General features: G+C 38.3%; 1 protein-coding gene across 1 annotated transcript in view; it reads left to right on the top strand.

Moving 5' to 3' along the window:
* Window positions 1-14713, top strand: part of tmprss7 (transmembrane serine protease 7) — a 92808-nt gene extending 78095 nt beyond the window's left edge. The window contains exons 13-18 of the mRNA XM_087992713.1: window positions 1376-1480; window positions 1561-1677; window positions 3177-3348; window positions 5185-5453; window positions 9575-9711; window positions 14525-14713. Coding sequence (XP_087848839.1) covers window positions 1376-1480; window positions 1561-1677; window positions 3177-3348; window positions 5185-5453; window positions 9575-9711; window positions 14525-14713 — 989 coding nt within the window. The remainder of the gene's footprint in view (window positions 1-1375; window positions 1481-1560; window positions 1678-3176; window positions 3349-5184; window positions 5454-9574; window positions 9712-14524) is intronic.
* Window positions 14714-17069: the final 2356 nt, after the last annotated feature.

The following is a 17069-nucleotide window of genomic DNA, read 5'->3' as shown; positions in this document are numbered from 1 at the left end:
AGAAGTGCCACATTCATTCTTATCAAAATCTCCAAATAAAGAAAATGTGTCTAAATTACAGATTAGTTAACTCAACATCTATCATAAGGAAACTGTTAGAAGCTATCATTGAAGAAGTTATAGTAAGACACTTGAAGAACTTGAATAATAACATAATCAGGCAGAGTCAACATGGTTTGTGAAAGAGAAATTGTATTTGACCAGTCTGTTGAAATTCTTTGAGGAGGTATCGTGTGTCATGATTAAAGGGGAACAGATGGATGCACTAAGATTTCCAGAAGGCATTTGATAAAATACCCATCAAAGATTAATATATGGTGTAGGGTATATCATTTTGACATAGGTAGAAGCTTGGCTGGCTAGCAAGTAACAAAGAGTAGGCATAAATGGGTCTTTTCATGTTGGCAGGCTGTATTAAGTGGTATGCCACAGACATCAGTAGACCACCTCAACTTTTTATAATTTCAATAAAATGGAGGCATGGTTTGTCAAATTTGGGAATGACACAGAAGTAGGTGGGAAAGTGTGATGAGGACATGTAGCTACAAAAATACATAGATTGGCAAAGGCAAGGATCTGGAAAATAGAGTGTACCGTGTGAAAATGTGAAATTGTCTATTTTGTCAGGAAGGATAAAAAGAAGCATGTTATCTAAATGGTGAGAGATTGTAGATGCAGAAAGATGCATGAATCACAAAAGGTTAGTATTCAGGTACAACAAGTAATGAGGAAAGCTAATACAATGTTATATTTTATCACAAGGGGAATTGAATACAAAAGTAGGGAATAAAACAAAGAACTGTGGATACTGGAGACCTGAAAGAGAAGTAGAAAGTGTTGGTGAAACTCAGTAAGTCTGGAAGCACTTGTAGACAGAAAAAGAAAGAAAACATTTCGAGGCTATCTCTCTTCCCACTCCTTTCCACCACCCTCTCAATCCCAACTCCATCATCAGCATTTTCCCAGCTGTTTTTGGTTCTGAGGTAGGGTCACTGGACTCGAAACATGAACTCTGTTTTTCTCTCCACTAATGCTGCCAAATCTGCTGAATTTCTCCAGCATTTTCTGTTTTGTTACAGTAGTTGGGAAGTGATGCTTCTGATATACAGGATATTAGTGAGACCACATCTGGAAGACTGTATACAGTATTGATCACTTTGTTTCCTTGATCACCCTAGATTCTTGTTAAGCAAGAGATTGAAGGTTTATCAGGGATCGGTGCAGATTTGAAATCGCAACCCATGATCACAATAAGATCATTATCTTATTGGATGGCAGAGAGGGCTGGAAGGGTTGAATGGCCTACTCCTTTTCCTAATTTGTATGTTTGTATACAATGTGCTGTTAACTTTGTTTGTGATTGGGTTTAATTTAGCTCCACCACCAAAAGAGTGCAACACAAATTCTCCACAGCACTACTTTATTTGCAATGGAGTCAAAGACTGTGAGAGTGGCACTGATGAACTCAACTGCACTGACTGTGAGTATTAAACAATATGAGTGAAATATACAGATTGATTCATATTTTAAAAATTCTAAAATGTCAGTTTTCATTTTCAGCTGTACCTTGCACAAATATCACCTATAAATGTAAGAATAACCTTTGTATTAGGAAGAGGAATGCTAAATGTGATGCAAGTGTAGACTGCTTAGATGGAAGCGATGAAATGAGTTGTGGTGAGTATCATTTCTGTTATGGGGGAGTATACCATTGAAGAATAATTCATCTCATATAACACTTTTTAACTGTAGAGAAATTTTAAAGTAGCTTATCAGTGCAGTTTGCTTAAAATTTGGTGTTTGATAAGATTCCCCATGGTAGGCTATTGCACAAAATACAGAGGCATGGGATTGAGGATGATTTATCAGTTAGGATCAGAAATTGGTTGGTGAAAGAAGACAGAGGGTGGTGGTTGATGGGCAGTGTTCATCCTGGAGTTCAGTTACTAGTGGTATACTGCAAGGATCTGTTTTGGGGGCATTGCTGTTAATCACTTTTATAAATGACCTAGATGAGGGCATGGAAGGATGAGTTAGTAAATTTGTGGTTGGTGTAATTGTGGATAGTGCCGAAGGATGTTGCAGGTTACAGAGGGCCACAGATAAGCTGCAGAACTGGGCTGAGGGGTGGCAAATGGAGTTTAATGTGGAAAAGTGTGAGATGATTCACTTTGGAAGGAGCAACAGGAATAAAATGTACTGGGCTAATGGTAAGATTCTTGGTAGTGTAGATGAGCAGAGAGATCTTGGTTTCCACGTACATAGATCCCCGAAAGTTACCACCCAGGTTGATAGCATTGTTAAGAAGGCATACGGTGTGTTAGCTTTTATTGGTAGAGGGATTGGGTTTTGGAGCCATGGTGTCATGCTGCAGCTGTACAAAACCCTGGTGCGGCCACACTTGGAGTATTGTGAACAGTTCTGGTCGCCGCATTATAGGAAGGATGTGGAAGCTTTGGAAAGGGTTCAGAGGAGATTTACCAGGATATTTCCTGGTATAGAGGGAAGATCTTATGCAGAAAGGTTGAGGGACTTGAGGCTGTTTTCATGAGAGAGAAAACTGAGAGGTAACTTAATTGAGACATATAAGATAATCAGAGGGTTAGATACATAGGGACAGTGAGAGCCATTTTCCTCGGATGATGATGGCTAGTATGGGGGGATATAGCTTTAAATTGAGGGGTGTTAGATGAAGGCCAGATGTCAGAGGTAGTTTCTTTCTTCAGAGAGTAGTAGGGGCATGGAACACACTGCCTGCAACAGTAGTAGACTGACCAACCTTAAGGGCATTTAAATGATCATTGGATAAACATATGGATGAAAATGGAATAGTGTAGGTTAGATGGGCTTCAGATTGGTTCCACAGGTTGGTGCAACATGAAAGGCCGAAGGGCCTGAACTGCGCTGTAATGTTCTATCTTCTATGTTTTAAAATATATTTTCATTGTGAGGAATTATTTTCTGAAATTAAAGCCAATCATAAATAATTCAGGGTTTTAAAGACAATTAAGTTAGAAATCCTACATATTCTGATGTAAATTATCAACTTACTCCAGTGGTAACTTAATATTTCTGGAAAAGTATAGAGTGATAAAAAGAAGGTACTTGGTCAATGATATTAAAGTGATTGTGGATCAAAGCTCAACTAATTGTTTCTTTTCATTTCGATCATGCAGATTGTGGTATTTCGAGGCAGCAGCGCAGTCGAATAGTAGGAGGATCTAATGCTCGTGATGGACAGTGGCCCTGGCAAGTTAGCCTGCACTTTTCTGGATCACCATATTGTGGAGCTTCAGTAATAACAAAGGAGTGGCTCCTATCTGCAGCACATTGCTTTCAAGGGGAAAAGTAAGCAAAGAAATTATGATTACTTGATACGCTGTTTTTGCTCAAAAGTGGTACGGTTCTGTTGCAAAGGATTCAACTGTAGGAGGTAACTCAGATACATCAGAATTTCATCAGGTTTTGAGATATAGTAGTATTATAGAAATTTGCAATACTGGAGGCCATTAGGTCCATTGTGTTGGTGCTGGCTCTTTAGAAAGCCTATGTGGCCCCCCCAAAACCGCATCACTTCCCAAATTTATTCTTTACCCTGTAGGTGTTTCATCCTGTTCAATCCTTTTTTGATTTATGGCAACAGTTTCCACCATCTTCTTTGTTTCCAGAATTCAATAGCTCAGTGAAAGAAGTTCTCCTCCTCTTCCCTCTTAGATTCTTTATTTTGAAACTATGACGTTTAGTCTTGTATTCAATGCTCAATTTATTCCTTGACAACGTTATCACTTACCAGGAAGAATAATATTTTTCTATCAAATCCTCTCCTCCTCTTAAAATCCTTTACTAGGTCACCTGAATCCATCTGTATTCCAAGGAGAACTGTTCTAACCTCTTCAGCTAGAATCTCGCCTCCAGTAACAACCCAGTATGTCCCTTTACCTTTACTGCGGTTATTACATCTTTACGGAAGTGTCGTACTCAGATGGTGCACAACACTCCAGCTGAAGTCTAAGGTGTGATCATAATGATCTGGAATTTTTTTTGCCTTTTTTCCTGTATAAATGTAAGTTACTCATATTTTTTAAATCCAAACGCCTTTAAACATTTGCATTTATAGGCATTAACATCTCTTTGCTTAATCTGTACTTTTCATGTTTGTACCATTTATAGTATATTGATTTTCCCTATCAATCCTTCCAAAGTGCATTGCTTCTCAATTCTCTGTATTGAATGCTACCTTCACACTTTTGCCTATTTAACTATTTTATATTATCCCGAAGTCTATAACTACCTTTATCATGATCTGTTACTTTTCCGATTCTGTATCATACAAACTTTATGCGCTCCTGTTTATATCTGTGTTTACATTATTTATGGAAACTCAAAAGAGTAATGGACCCAATATTTGTTCTTGGAAAAAACAACTACAAAGCATCTCTTAATCTGAAAAACACCCAACCACCACCACCCTCGGCTTACTGAAATTGCACAAATTCAGTATCAATACCATTCACATTTCCCAGAAGTTCTATAAATGTATTAATTCTTACATTCTTATAATTCTTCTTAACAAACTTTAAATAAAGTTACCAAAGAAAGTTGAATGTGTAAAGATAGAATTGGTGTTAAAGTTGAGATTAAGCTAATATTGCTTATAATAATAAACTAAAATATCAATAAAGAAGCAATATGTCATTCTTTACATGATTTTGATAACAATAATATCTAAACTTCAAAGCGTTTTATTGATGGAGAAATGCTTTGGACATCTTGAGGATTAGAAAGCTTCTGTACAAATTCATTTTCTTTCCTTCTTGAGTCTTATATTCAATGGTCAATTAATTAATTGACAACATTACCACTTAACATCTCTATTATAGTAATAAATAATCTTATGTTATAGCTCCTAAGTCAAGGCCTCCTTGTGGGACGGTGATAATGTCTCTACCCCTGGACTGGGAAACCTGAGTTCAAGCCCCACCTGCTCTAGAGATGTGTAATAACATTTCTGAGCAAGTTGATTAGAAAAATAGGTTAATTTAGAAAAGCATAGGTTTTAACCTACTGTGTAACTAAAAATTAAATTCCTGTTGAATATGAAGAATATTATTTTAAGTCATTGTATTGTGTGGTGGAACGAACCTTGCATTTCAGAAACAAGAATTTATTTCTTTTTTTTTGAAGAATGTCTGATCCCAGGTCATGGGTAGCTCATTTAGGAATGCGTTCTCAAGGAAATGCAAAATTTGTAAGTGAACTCAAAAGGATCATTGTTCATGAATACTATAATGATCGAACCTTTGACTATGATATTTCACTGCTACAACTGAAGGCGTCATGGCCAGATACACTTGCACCAGTAATCCAACCAATTTGTGTCCCCTCACTTACTCAAATGATATCCAATGGAGAGAAATGCTGGGTGACTGGCTGGGGGCAGAAACAGGAAGCAGGTAAGAATATCATGAAGTTCCACAATATTTTGCCTAAATTACAGGATTGTACTGTACTAATATGAACACATGTTGTTGTTTTATTCATACTTCAATATAAATTTATACTGAGGAAAGGTTTCACTGGAATTACAATAATGCTCACTTATAGTTCTCTACTTGAACATGCCTGCTATTTCCTTCTCTGGTAACTATTTTAAATTGTATAGAAACAGTTGCAGACTTGATGTTATACTTAATCCCAAGGTGATTTTCTTTTTTATAATGCTACCACACCATCACTGAGATTGCTGTTATGAATACAAGTTTATATGATGGTTACGTTTTCATAATTTAATGTAAAATAGAGTGGTGAAGAGGCTTGTGTGATCTGCTCTGAATCAGGTCCAACAGCAGACCTGGATGGCTTAGTTACTATATTGGCCAGAATTCTCTGAGATGTATGGGAACAAAGTATATACACTCTTGTCCAAAAATAAAGGCAACAGCACCTGTGCTAACTGTGGATAGACTTCTGTCTCTGAAATTTTGGATGGATATATCGACATATAATCCCTACAGTGTAGAAAGAGACCATTTGGCCCATCAGGTCTATACCAACCTTCCCAAACAGCATTGTATCCAAACCCCAACCTTATCCCCATAATCCTGCATTTATCCTAATTAAGCTACACATGCCCAGGCAATTTAGCACTACCAAGCCACATAACACGTGCATTTTTATGAGAGACCAAACAAGTATTTTGCATCAGTGTTTACTGTGGAGAAGGGCATGGAAGATATAGAATGTGGGGAAATAGATGGAGACATCTTGAAAAATATCCATATTAGAGAGGAGGAGGCGCTGCATGTCTTAAAATGCATTAAAGTGGATACATCCCCAGGACCTGATAAGATGTACCCTCGAACTCTGTAGGGAGCTAGGGAAGTTATTGCTGAGATATTTGTATCATTGATAGTTACAGGTAAGGTGCCAGAAGACTACAGGTTAGCTAACGTGGTGTCACTATTTAAGAAAGGGGGTAAGGAAAAGCCAGGGATCTATAGACTGGTGAGCCTGACAATGGTGTTGGGCAAGTTGTTGGAGGGAATTCTGAGGGACAGGTTTTACAAGGACTGGAAAGACAAGGACTGATTACGAATAGTCAGCATGGCTTTGTGTGTGGGAAATCATGCCTCACGAACTTGATTGAGTTTTTTGAAGAAGTAACAAAGAGGATTGATGAGGGCAGAGCGGTGGACGTGATCTATATGGACTTCAGTAAGGCATTCGACAAGATTCCTCATGGCAGACTGGTTAGCAAGGTTAGGTTTTATGAACACAGGGAAAAGTAGCCATTCGGATGTGGAACTGCCTTGAAGGTAGAAGACAGAGGGTGGGTGTGGAGAGTTGCTTTTCAGACTGGAGGCCTGTGACCAGTGGAGTGCCAGAAGGATTAGTGCTGGACCCTCAAATTTTCATCATTTATATGAATGATTTGGATGTGAACATAGGAAGTATAGTTAGTAAATTTGCAGATGACACCAAATTTGGATGTGCAGTGGATGGAGAAGCAAGTTACCCCAGAGTTCAACAGAATCTTAATCAGATGGGCCAGTGAGCTGAGGAGTAGCAGGTGGAGATTAGTTTAGATAAATGTGAGGTGCTGCATTTTGGAAAGGCAAATCAAAGGAGGATTTATATACTTAATGGTCAGGTCTTTGGGAATGTTGCTGACCAAGAGACCTTGGAGTGCAGGTTCATAGTTCCTTGGAAGCGGAGTCGCAGGTAGATAGGAAGAAAGCATTTGGTATCCTTTCCATTATTGAACAGATCATTGAGTATAGGATTGGGAGGTCATATTGTAGCTGTCATGGGGTGGCATGGTGCCTCAGTGGTTAGCACTTCTGCCTCACAGTACCAGGGACCTAGGTTTGATTCCAGCCTCGGGCGACTCTTTGTGTGGAGTTTGCACATTCTCCCCATGTCTGCTTGGGTTTCCTCCAGGTGCTCTGGTTTCCCCCTAAGGTCCAAAGATTAAAGTGAGTTGAATGGAAAGTAAATTTGTAAGCACCAGGTTATAGTCCAACAGGTTTATTTGGAAGTACAGGTAGACAATCCTTTAACTGAAATTCCAAAATCCAAAAAGCTCCAAAATTCGAAGTCTTTTTCCTGAAGTTTTTTTTCTCCATAACAAGGTTGTTTGGTGTGCAAGCAGTTAACCCAATTCAACACGCACTCGACCCACATCACTCAGATGTGATGTAGTGGCATGGCCCAGCACTGGCAGGAGTCAATTCTGTCTCAGTCCTTAAGGTAAACATGGTTGGGTCTGCTATTCGGTCATTTTTTTTTATTTTACTCTGAAAATGTCATTCAATCCTTTATCCAAAAACTTCTGAAATCTGAAAGACAACTGGTCCCGAGGGTTTTGGATAAAGGATTGTCTACCTGTACTCCTTCATCAAGTAGCCATAACTTTGTGTTGTGAGATTTATTACTTGGGAAGATAACGGAATGAGTATTCATGGTCAGAACATACAAGAATTAGGAGTAGGAGTAGGCTGTTTGGCCCCTCAAGCCTGCTGCACAAATTGGTAAGATGGCTGATTTGATTTGATTATGTTTTCCCCATTTGTTTCTCATAATCCTTAACTCCCTAACTACTCCCCTAATCTAACTCTTGACTATATTCAATAATCCAGCCTTCACCATTGCTGGGGAAGAGAATTTCACAAAGAGACAGAAAGAAAACCTCATCGGTCTTAATTATAAAATCATGAGTTTTTAAACTCTGTCCCCTAATTCTAGACATCCCTAAAGGAGGAAACATCTTCCCTGTATCCACCATGTCAAGTTCCCTTACTTTCAGTAGGATTACCACTCATTCTTCATTTTCCAATAGACCCAAATCTAACATGTTCAATCTTCTCTCATATTGTCAATCACTTCTGCTAGGAATCTTTGAATAACTAGTGGGAGGCAGTGGTGATGGCTGAGTGATGATGTCACTGGGACATTAATCCAGGGCACGGATTTGAGTCCCACCATCCCATTATGGTGAAATTCAATTCAATAAAATTGATGACCATTTTTGTTTATTATTGACATATGGGATGTGGGTGTCACTGGCTGGTCCAATGTTTATTGCCCATCCCTAGATGCCATTTGTGACAGCTGAATGGCTTCTAGGCCATTTCAGATGGTGGTAAAAGGTTAACCACATTTATGGGTTAAAGAGTCACATTTAGGCCAGACTAGATAAAATAGTTTCCTTCCCCAAATTGGTTTTATGCCAATCAACAGTGCTTTCATGGTCATTAGACTTGTAATTTAAAAAAAATTTAATTCAAATTCCTCCATCTGTCAGGTCCTCAAAGCATTACCTGGTTCTCTACATTACTAGATGAGCAACCAATATCACTAGATCATTACCGTACACACTGTGATCACTTTAAATACTGTAATGTTCACATGCATAGGTGAAGGGCATTGTTAACTATTTAGAGCAGTTGTACATATTATGACTTCGAAAGATGTGGAACTTGAACTCAGACCTACTAACCCAGAGGCAGGGGCATGATCATTGCGCCAAAGGAGTACACATTGTCATTCCTGGTTGATCTAAGACACTATTGTTAGTGTTCTTGTGGCACAGTGGTAATGTCTCTACCAAGGGACTTGTCACTGACATGGTCAGCATTCGTTGCCTATCCATAACTGGGCTTGAACTGTGTAGCTTGCTGTACATTTCAGAGGGCAATTAAGAGTCAACTGCATTGCTGTGGATCTGGAGTTACATAGAGACTAGACAAGGATAGTAGGTTTGCATCCTTAAAGGATACTGACATACTGAATTTTTTTTTTGCAACAACTAATAATTGTTTCATAGTCACCATGATTGAGACTGACTTTCAATTTCAAGCTTATTTATGGAATTCAAATTCCACTAGATACCACTGAGAGATGAACCAATGTCCTTTGTGGATTAGCCTGAAATCTTTGATTGTTAGTTAAGTGACATAATCCTGAAATTACTGTCTTTTCCCAAATACCAAATTAAGTGTTAAAATTCTATTGAACTATTGAAACTGATCAAAGTTAAGTAATGCTTTTGTAATTTTCTTTTACCTGACTGAAGGTAGCAGTGATTCTACAGTTCTTCAGCAAGCAGAGGTTGAAATCATGAATCAATCACTCTGCCGATCCACCTATGGACTTGTCACTCCACGCATGCTCTGTGCAGGATTACTTTCAGGGAAAAGAGATGCATGTCGTGTAAGTAGAAAAACAAATACCTTTATCAAAGTAAAAATCGAACTTAACTGTTAACAGTTTTTCTATACTTAAAAATTCATGAGCATTCAGATTTTCTATTTCCAGTATTATAGATATTTTCCAATCAGCATGTTCACAGCACATCTCTGGAGCAGTTGAGATTTGAATCCAGGTCTGCTGGGCTCAGAATAGTGACAGTACCAGTGTACCACAACAGCCCCTATTTCCAGCATTGCACAGTCCCTTTTCAATGGTTGAAAATACTTAGTCACCAAGAAAAACAGAAATAGTTAGCAATGTTGTATTTTGCACAATTATTAATGGAAAAACATTTCCCTTTTCAGAAATACATGTGCAATTGTTTAGTATACAACAGCCCAAGGGAGGTGGAGATGCTGGAATAATGCCACTGGAATAATAATCCAGAACCCCGGGTTAATGTTCTGGTGACTTATGTTTGAATCACACCATGGCAAATAGTACAATTTGAATTCAATAAAACTCAGGAATGAGAAATATATAACTATACTTGCAAAAACCTATCTGGTTCGTTAATATCCTGAAGGGTTTGGGCTATTCGGAGAGGCTGAATAAACTGGGGCTATTTTCCCCGGAACGTTTGAGGCTGAGGGGTGATTTTGTAGAGATTTATAAAATCCTGAGGGGCATGGATAGGGTGAATAATCAAAATATTTTTGACAGAGTAGGTGAATCCAAAACTAGAGGGCGGATATAAAAGGGACCTACGGGGCAACATTTTCATGTAGAGGGTGGTGTGTGTGTGGAATGAGCTGCCAGAGGAAGTGGTGAAGGCTGTTACAATCACAACATTTAAAAGGCATCTGGGTAGGTACGTGAGTATGAAGGGTTTACAGGGATATGGGCAAAATGCTGGCAAATGGGACTAGATTAATTTAGGATATCTGGTTGACATTGATGAGTTAGACCAAAAGGTTTGTTGCAGTGTTGTATATCTCTATGACTATGACTATAACTAAATCTACCGCTCTTTACTAGTCTGGCTTACACATGACTCCAGACCCACAGCAATACGGTTGACTCTTAACTGTCCTCCTGGTAATTAGGAATGGGCAATAAATGCTGACCAAGGCAGTGGTGTCTACGTCCCATGAATGAATGAACATAATCTGGTCTTTGTAAGTAACTTTCCAACAGTTTTTGAAAAATGCTACATTATTTACACCATGCAGCTTGTATTAATCTGTATTGCCGTTACAAAATTTTCCAAATTAATGGCAAAAAAAGCCATCCCGAAGTGCCTTCTACCAAAACAACGTGCTCAGCATTGAGGTCTTAATCATTCATTAATACCTATGTCTGACCCTCAGAACTCATTGACAGCTAGAGACTCTCAAGAGAAGAATGGAAACACTTTAGGGATATCTTCAAGCATCCCCAAAGAAATCAAACAAATCTATCGACGCTTGGAAGTCCCTGAAAGGCACGGAACACATTAAAAGACTTTGTTGCTCTGACTGGAGGCAAAGCCATGACACACGGATAGTGCACAAATCTCTAAACAACTCAGCCTTCTGTCTCAATAAGCACCAAGTACCCCCCTGTGACAAAGTGTGCAGATTTTGCACTGGACATATCAGCTATCTCAGAATCCATTGATCCAGAAAATATGCAAATTATCCTCAATCCCGAGAGACTTGCTAAGAGAAGATCAATCACAAAATGTAGGCTTTCCTCTGTGGTTGAAAAATTGGTACAGCCATGTGCCATGGAAGCATATTTGCAGAGAGATCTGTTTAACTTGCAAGGCATGCAAAGTTTAGACAAATGTGTAATTTGTGGCCGATATAATTGTCTGGGCACACACTTCTATTTACTGATGCAAGGTGTACCAATCTGTCAGGTCAGATTTGTGGCAATTGAAAAGCTTAACTATCAACTCCATTGCATATCTTTATGATGCACATTGAATTTATCGGTATTGATCTAGGTCAATACTAGATTCACCTACCATAATGTAGTGTCATTACAGACTGTTTTCCTAATTGTCAACATAATTGGAACGTATTTGATGATGAATTTATGCTGGACTTCTTGCATCATTTCATTACCCCCGCAGTAAGTATAAATGTAGATCCTAATATAGAAAATGCAGAAAGTAACTGTTGCTTTCCAAGACTCAGAAACAATAAAAAAATTACATGGTAAAGGTGATAAAACAGAGAATAGGAATTTCCATAATCACTGACTCTCAGACTTCTGTTGCCACCATGATATGGTTTGGTTGCTTCTCTACAATCAGGCTCATTCTCATTTTTAAATTAGTTCCCTCCTCTGTTCATATTACTGTAGCAGTTCTAAACCACTGCACCCTGTGCAATAAATTGGCCTGTCTTTAAATAAGTACACTATTTACAGTTGTAAACTCAGCATTCCGAATGACAGCAAGAATGTCATACCATTGTTGTGCACCTGTCATATTTGAGTACATATAGTGCACTTTTTGCTGCCATTTTCAATAGAAAATCCCAGAAGTGGGGTGGGAGGCGGGGGTCCAATGGGGAACTGGAAGAGTGGCATTTGTAGAAATTACTGCTAACTTTGCTCAAGGTTAGTCTCAAACCCTGCATAACTGAAACAATTGATGATTACTTTTGCATCAAATTGTTTTATACTCAGGTGTACAAATGACTGCTGGACAGGCACATGGACGGCAGTAAATTGAGGGGTGTGTGGGTTAGGTTGATCTTAGATTAACTTAGCTCGACACAACATTGTGGGCCAAAAGACCTGTACTGTACTGTACTGTTCTATGTTCTATCCCTCTCCTGAGCATATGCAGCAACAAAATCACATTTATGCCAGCAGCTGTTGTATATCAGAATGTTAGTTCATTTCATGAATTAGACCGAAGATCCTATTGAGGCCTTGAAAATTTACCCCCACAATCCATGCTGCAGGTAAGAGATGAGGCTGATGTCCCCTGAAAACAGACTGAAAGTCGTCAGTGACAAAGAAATTGAAGGCCATGGTGATCTCATGCCCCTGGCCATCCTGCCTACAACTCTAGCCCACTAGTCCAACAGGACCTGATCCAGGATGTTACCTCACATGTCACATGAGGGGATTCCTCATGAAGGGCTTTTGCCCGAAACATCGATTCTCCTGCTCCTCAAATGCTGCCTGACCTACTATGCTTTTCCAGCACCACACTCTTGCCCCACATCTCAGTTATGGATTCATAAGAAATGGGCCCTTCGTCCCACAGTCATGCACAGCTCCCAGGTCCAGCTGGTGTTAACAACAAACACAAACAAAAACAGAAATTGCTGGAAAAGCTCAGCAGGTCTGGATGCATCTGTGGAGAGAAATCAGAATTAATGGTTTGGGTCGAGTGACCCTTCCTCAGAACTTAGCTGTTGTCAAGAGATGCTTCAGGAGATTACAGCGATCCACAAGGTATCGTTACGGTTGAGAACTTGGTGGGGCTTCTAATGTTTTAAATGACACTGGGGTTTGAATTTAGTCCATGGATAGCTGGGATCTTAGTGAATAGAGGGACAAACAGTATATTTCCTTAACTATTGAAATTTTAGAATGGAGAAATCAGCAGTGGAATGACCAATAAGAAGGATGAAATAACATCAGGGATTTCCATTTGAAACATCAGGGATTTCCAAATGATTTCCATTTGAAATTAGACACTGAAAGAGAAATAAAGAGGGAAAGAAACGTTGAGTGAAAAAGAAGGTAAATTATCTCGGAGACCAAGTCACACCCTAATGGAATGAAAGTCAGCTCTTCACAGCACAGAAATACGCCATTCGCTTATCATGCTGACAGTGGCTCTGTGAATGAACAATTTGCCATTCTCTTACCTTCTCCCTATAGCTCTGCATATTGGTCCTTTGCAAATAACAACCTCATTCCCTTTTGAAATCATCTGGTTATTGTTTACTTTCTGAACAAAAGGCATGATTGGAAGTCATTAATAATTACATGCTCTTAAAGGAGCACTATAATTATTAGATTTATCCTCCAGCAACTAGTCATGTGCAAATACAGCAGGCTTATGAAAATTATGGATTTTAACCTGTGAGATGCTGATTTTGCACGGCTCACAGTGAAACAGCACAAACTAGACATCACTATGTGGCAATTTACAATTTACTGACTGTTAAATGCAGTAATGGTTCTTATAGGGTTCACATTGAAGGCTGCATTAAACTCCACCCAATCTGAAATATCTCAGAGGTTAGCCCTGGGGAATACTGTTAATTAATTAAACCTTTAGACATAGCATAGAAAAAAGAATTAGTGTTGCTGGTTAGCTCAGTTGGCTGGACAGCTGGTTTATAATGCGGTAATGCCAACTACAGCTGAGGTTACCTAAATTAATTCACAATGCTTGTGAAGCAATAGTCTAGTGGCATTTTTGCTAGACTATTAATCCCGAGGCCCAGGTGATGTTCTGGAAGTCCAGGTTTGAATTCTTCCAATCAGTGAGAATGATGAGTTGATAGGTTTGAGATTTTGTGCTCGTGTGTCTTGACCTCTAAACCAGGAAGCCTGGGTTGAAGTCCCACCTGCTGTATAGGTGTGTAATAACATCTCTGAACAAGTTGGTTATAAACGAGGATTGGTGTTGGCACTCTATCAAAACCATTATCCAATGGTAGTTAGGTTTGCAGCATATACAACACTGACCAACTTATGGATGATTGATGTGCCTTTCAGACACCATTTGTTTTGGAAAAATCTGATCAATTTATTTTTAAATTTGTAATATTTATTTTCATTGCCAGTATTTTCAGGTCTTTGATTAATATTGCAGGGTGACTCTGGAGGACCATTATCTTGTCAGGAAAGGATTGGTGGAAGATGGTTTCTGACTGGCATCGTTAGCTGGGGCCATGGATGTGGAAGAGAAAATTATCCTGGGGTCTACACAAGAGTATCAAAGTTTGCCACTTGGATCCAGCAGCATGTCTCTACTTTGCCAATTACTGATGATTTTACATAGTTATACATTTGGATTATGTAATGGAACTTACTGCGAATCTTCAATGTGTTTACATTAAGAAGGATTACATATTTATCAAAATGATAATAAGGTTAACCTAACTCTTAAATTATGCTATTTAAATGCAAAAATAATTTCCAAAAATTATTACAGTGGAAGTTATTCATGTGTTTACTTATGTTATAAATATAACATGCAAAATCAGTGTAAATTTAAATTCAGTTTCCCAACTTTATTATAATGGTTTAATGGTCGACTTTCCTGCTCCTCGGATGCTGCCTGAACTGCTGTGCTTTTCCAGCACCACTCTAATCTAGACTCTGGTTTCCAGCATCTGCAGTCATTGTTTTTACCTATCATGGTTTAAAACACAACCGTGCAATCTTTCAGGGGTTATGTTACTTCAAGTAACATTATTAAAGAATGAATATGTTGTTTTCTAGGAACATAGAAATAATAATACATAAGCACAAAATCTAGAAACGAAGTGCTTTGTTTTTATTTTTACATTTATCATGATAAACACCATAGGTGGGAAAAACTCAAGATGCACCAAGTTTATTTTACCTTTTGGATCCAATTCCAAGCCATAGATACTTACTGCTTGTTAGAAAGGATAAGTATTGTACAGTTCATTGCATTTATTTTAACTTTAAAGAAAATATTCCTTTAAGTGCAGTTTGGAGGCTGAGTTATTGTTTATTGCACTTGAGGAAATCTCACATTGATTAAGCAACAGAAAACAGAGGAATGAAAGGATATATCCATTCTCAGTCAGTAATTCGTAAAGCCTTCAAAGATTAGGCCTTAGCCATACATCCTGTCAAAAGTGAATAGATCACAATCACATTGTATTTCATATTGCTTTACAGAGGACATGCCCATCCGAAGTAGAAAATGGTCACATCATTTTTCACTTTCAAATAATCGTAATAATTTGTCAATTTGTTTCAGTATGACTCTCTCAGTGATAGGAATATTGATTGAAGGATCCAAAGCATTGTGGGGTCTACCTACAGACTGCAACAGATCAAGAAAACAACTCACATCACCTTCTCAAGAGCAGCTAGGGACAGACAATGAATGTTGGCCCAGTAAACGATGTTCACCTCCCATGAACGAATATTAAAAAATCATGGGGACTCAAGTCTATGCCTTAATTGTGCTCCTTAAAGTATTAGGTTACCTTTTCAATTGTGAATCTTCCTATTTTGGTTTAATTCAAAAGATTTTGATTTTGATATATTTTTCCCTTTGAGTTGTCACCTATATTTACAACATCATCACATTTTGTGGTTTAATATAACAGTAAAATTGATGGTCTTGTTGCTGATTTGATGTGCTGCTTAATCCAACCAATTTCTGTACTGTTTCTGTACTGACTAAATAGCTGTGTATTTGAAGTTGCAGTGGTGATCTGATAAGCTGTATTTGCATTGGAAATTAATTTTATTCCAGTTACATGTGTTTGAAGGTGTGTGAAGTGAAAGGATTAAATATAACTACCCTGTGTTAGGAAGCGATCCAAGTTAGTCTGGGGGAGGAAAGAGCCATTCTCAAAATATTCTCCATCTTTCTAAAAATAGGAGGAAATTAAAGTAATTAATACAAAAAGAAAAAGATTCTGTCCCTATCAACAATTAATTTCCTTGCACATTTGAGTGGAATTCAAATGTTGAATCCAAGTGTTATTCTGCTGTTCTTTTCTTATATAATATAAAAACAAGGAAAAATATAATTGTACCCCAATTTATTTCAGGTTTATAGAGGACATACCCGACCAAAGTAGAAAATGGGCACATCTTTTTTCACTTTCAAATAATTGCAATACACCACTTTATTTCAGTATGATTCTATCAGTGACAGGAATATTGATCGAAGGATCCAAAGCATTGCTTATTCACATAGTGATAATACTGTATTTTTCATGTTGATCCAGAGCAATATGTGGCAGTATCCACAAGGTCTGTCCTTGACTGTGAGGGATGCTAGCCCAGAGGAAGAAAATACTCCACTCGTGGGTAACCTGTGTTTAAACTTCAACAAGTTATGTCCTGCTCCACTTTCCTTGTATTTTCCTTAAAAAAAGTTATTTTATCCCAGATAAGTTTTTCATCTTGTTGTTTTTTGAACAAGGATGCAGCATTTGCCTTTTCATTTAAACTACTCACACTGTGCTTCTTGGAGCAGAACAACCTGTCATGGTGTAATATGGAGATAGTGAGAACTGCAGATGCTGGAGATCAGAATGGCTAAAGAGTGGAGCTGGAGAAAGCACAGCAGGTCAAGCAGCATCAGAGGAAAGTAGAAATTGACGTTTCAGGTCGGAAACTTTCATCAGGACTGGTGCATCCTT

This window comes from Chiloscyllium plagiosum, unplaced genomic scaffold, assembly GCF_037043375.1.
Source record: "Chiloscyllium plagiosum isolate Xiang-an unplaced genomic scaffold, Cpla_swu_hap1 HiC_scaffold_12, whole genome shotgun sequence".
Classification (NCBI taxonomy): Eukaryota; Metazoa; Chordata; class Chondrichthyes; order Orectolobiformes; family Hemiscylliidae; genus Chiloscyllium; species Chiloscyllium plagiosum.
The sequence above is the reverse complement of the archived record's forward strand: the minus strand, read 5'-3'. Positions and strand labels throughout refer to the sequence as shown.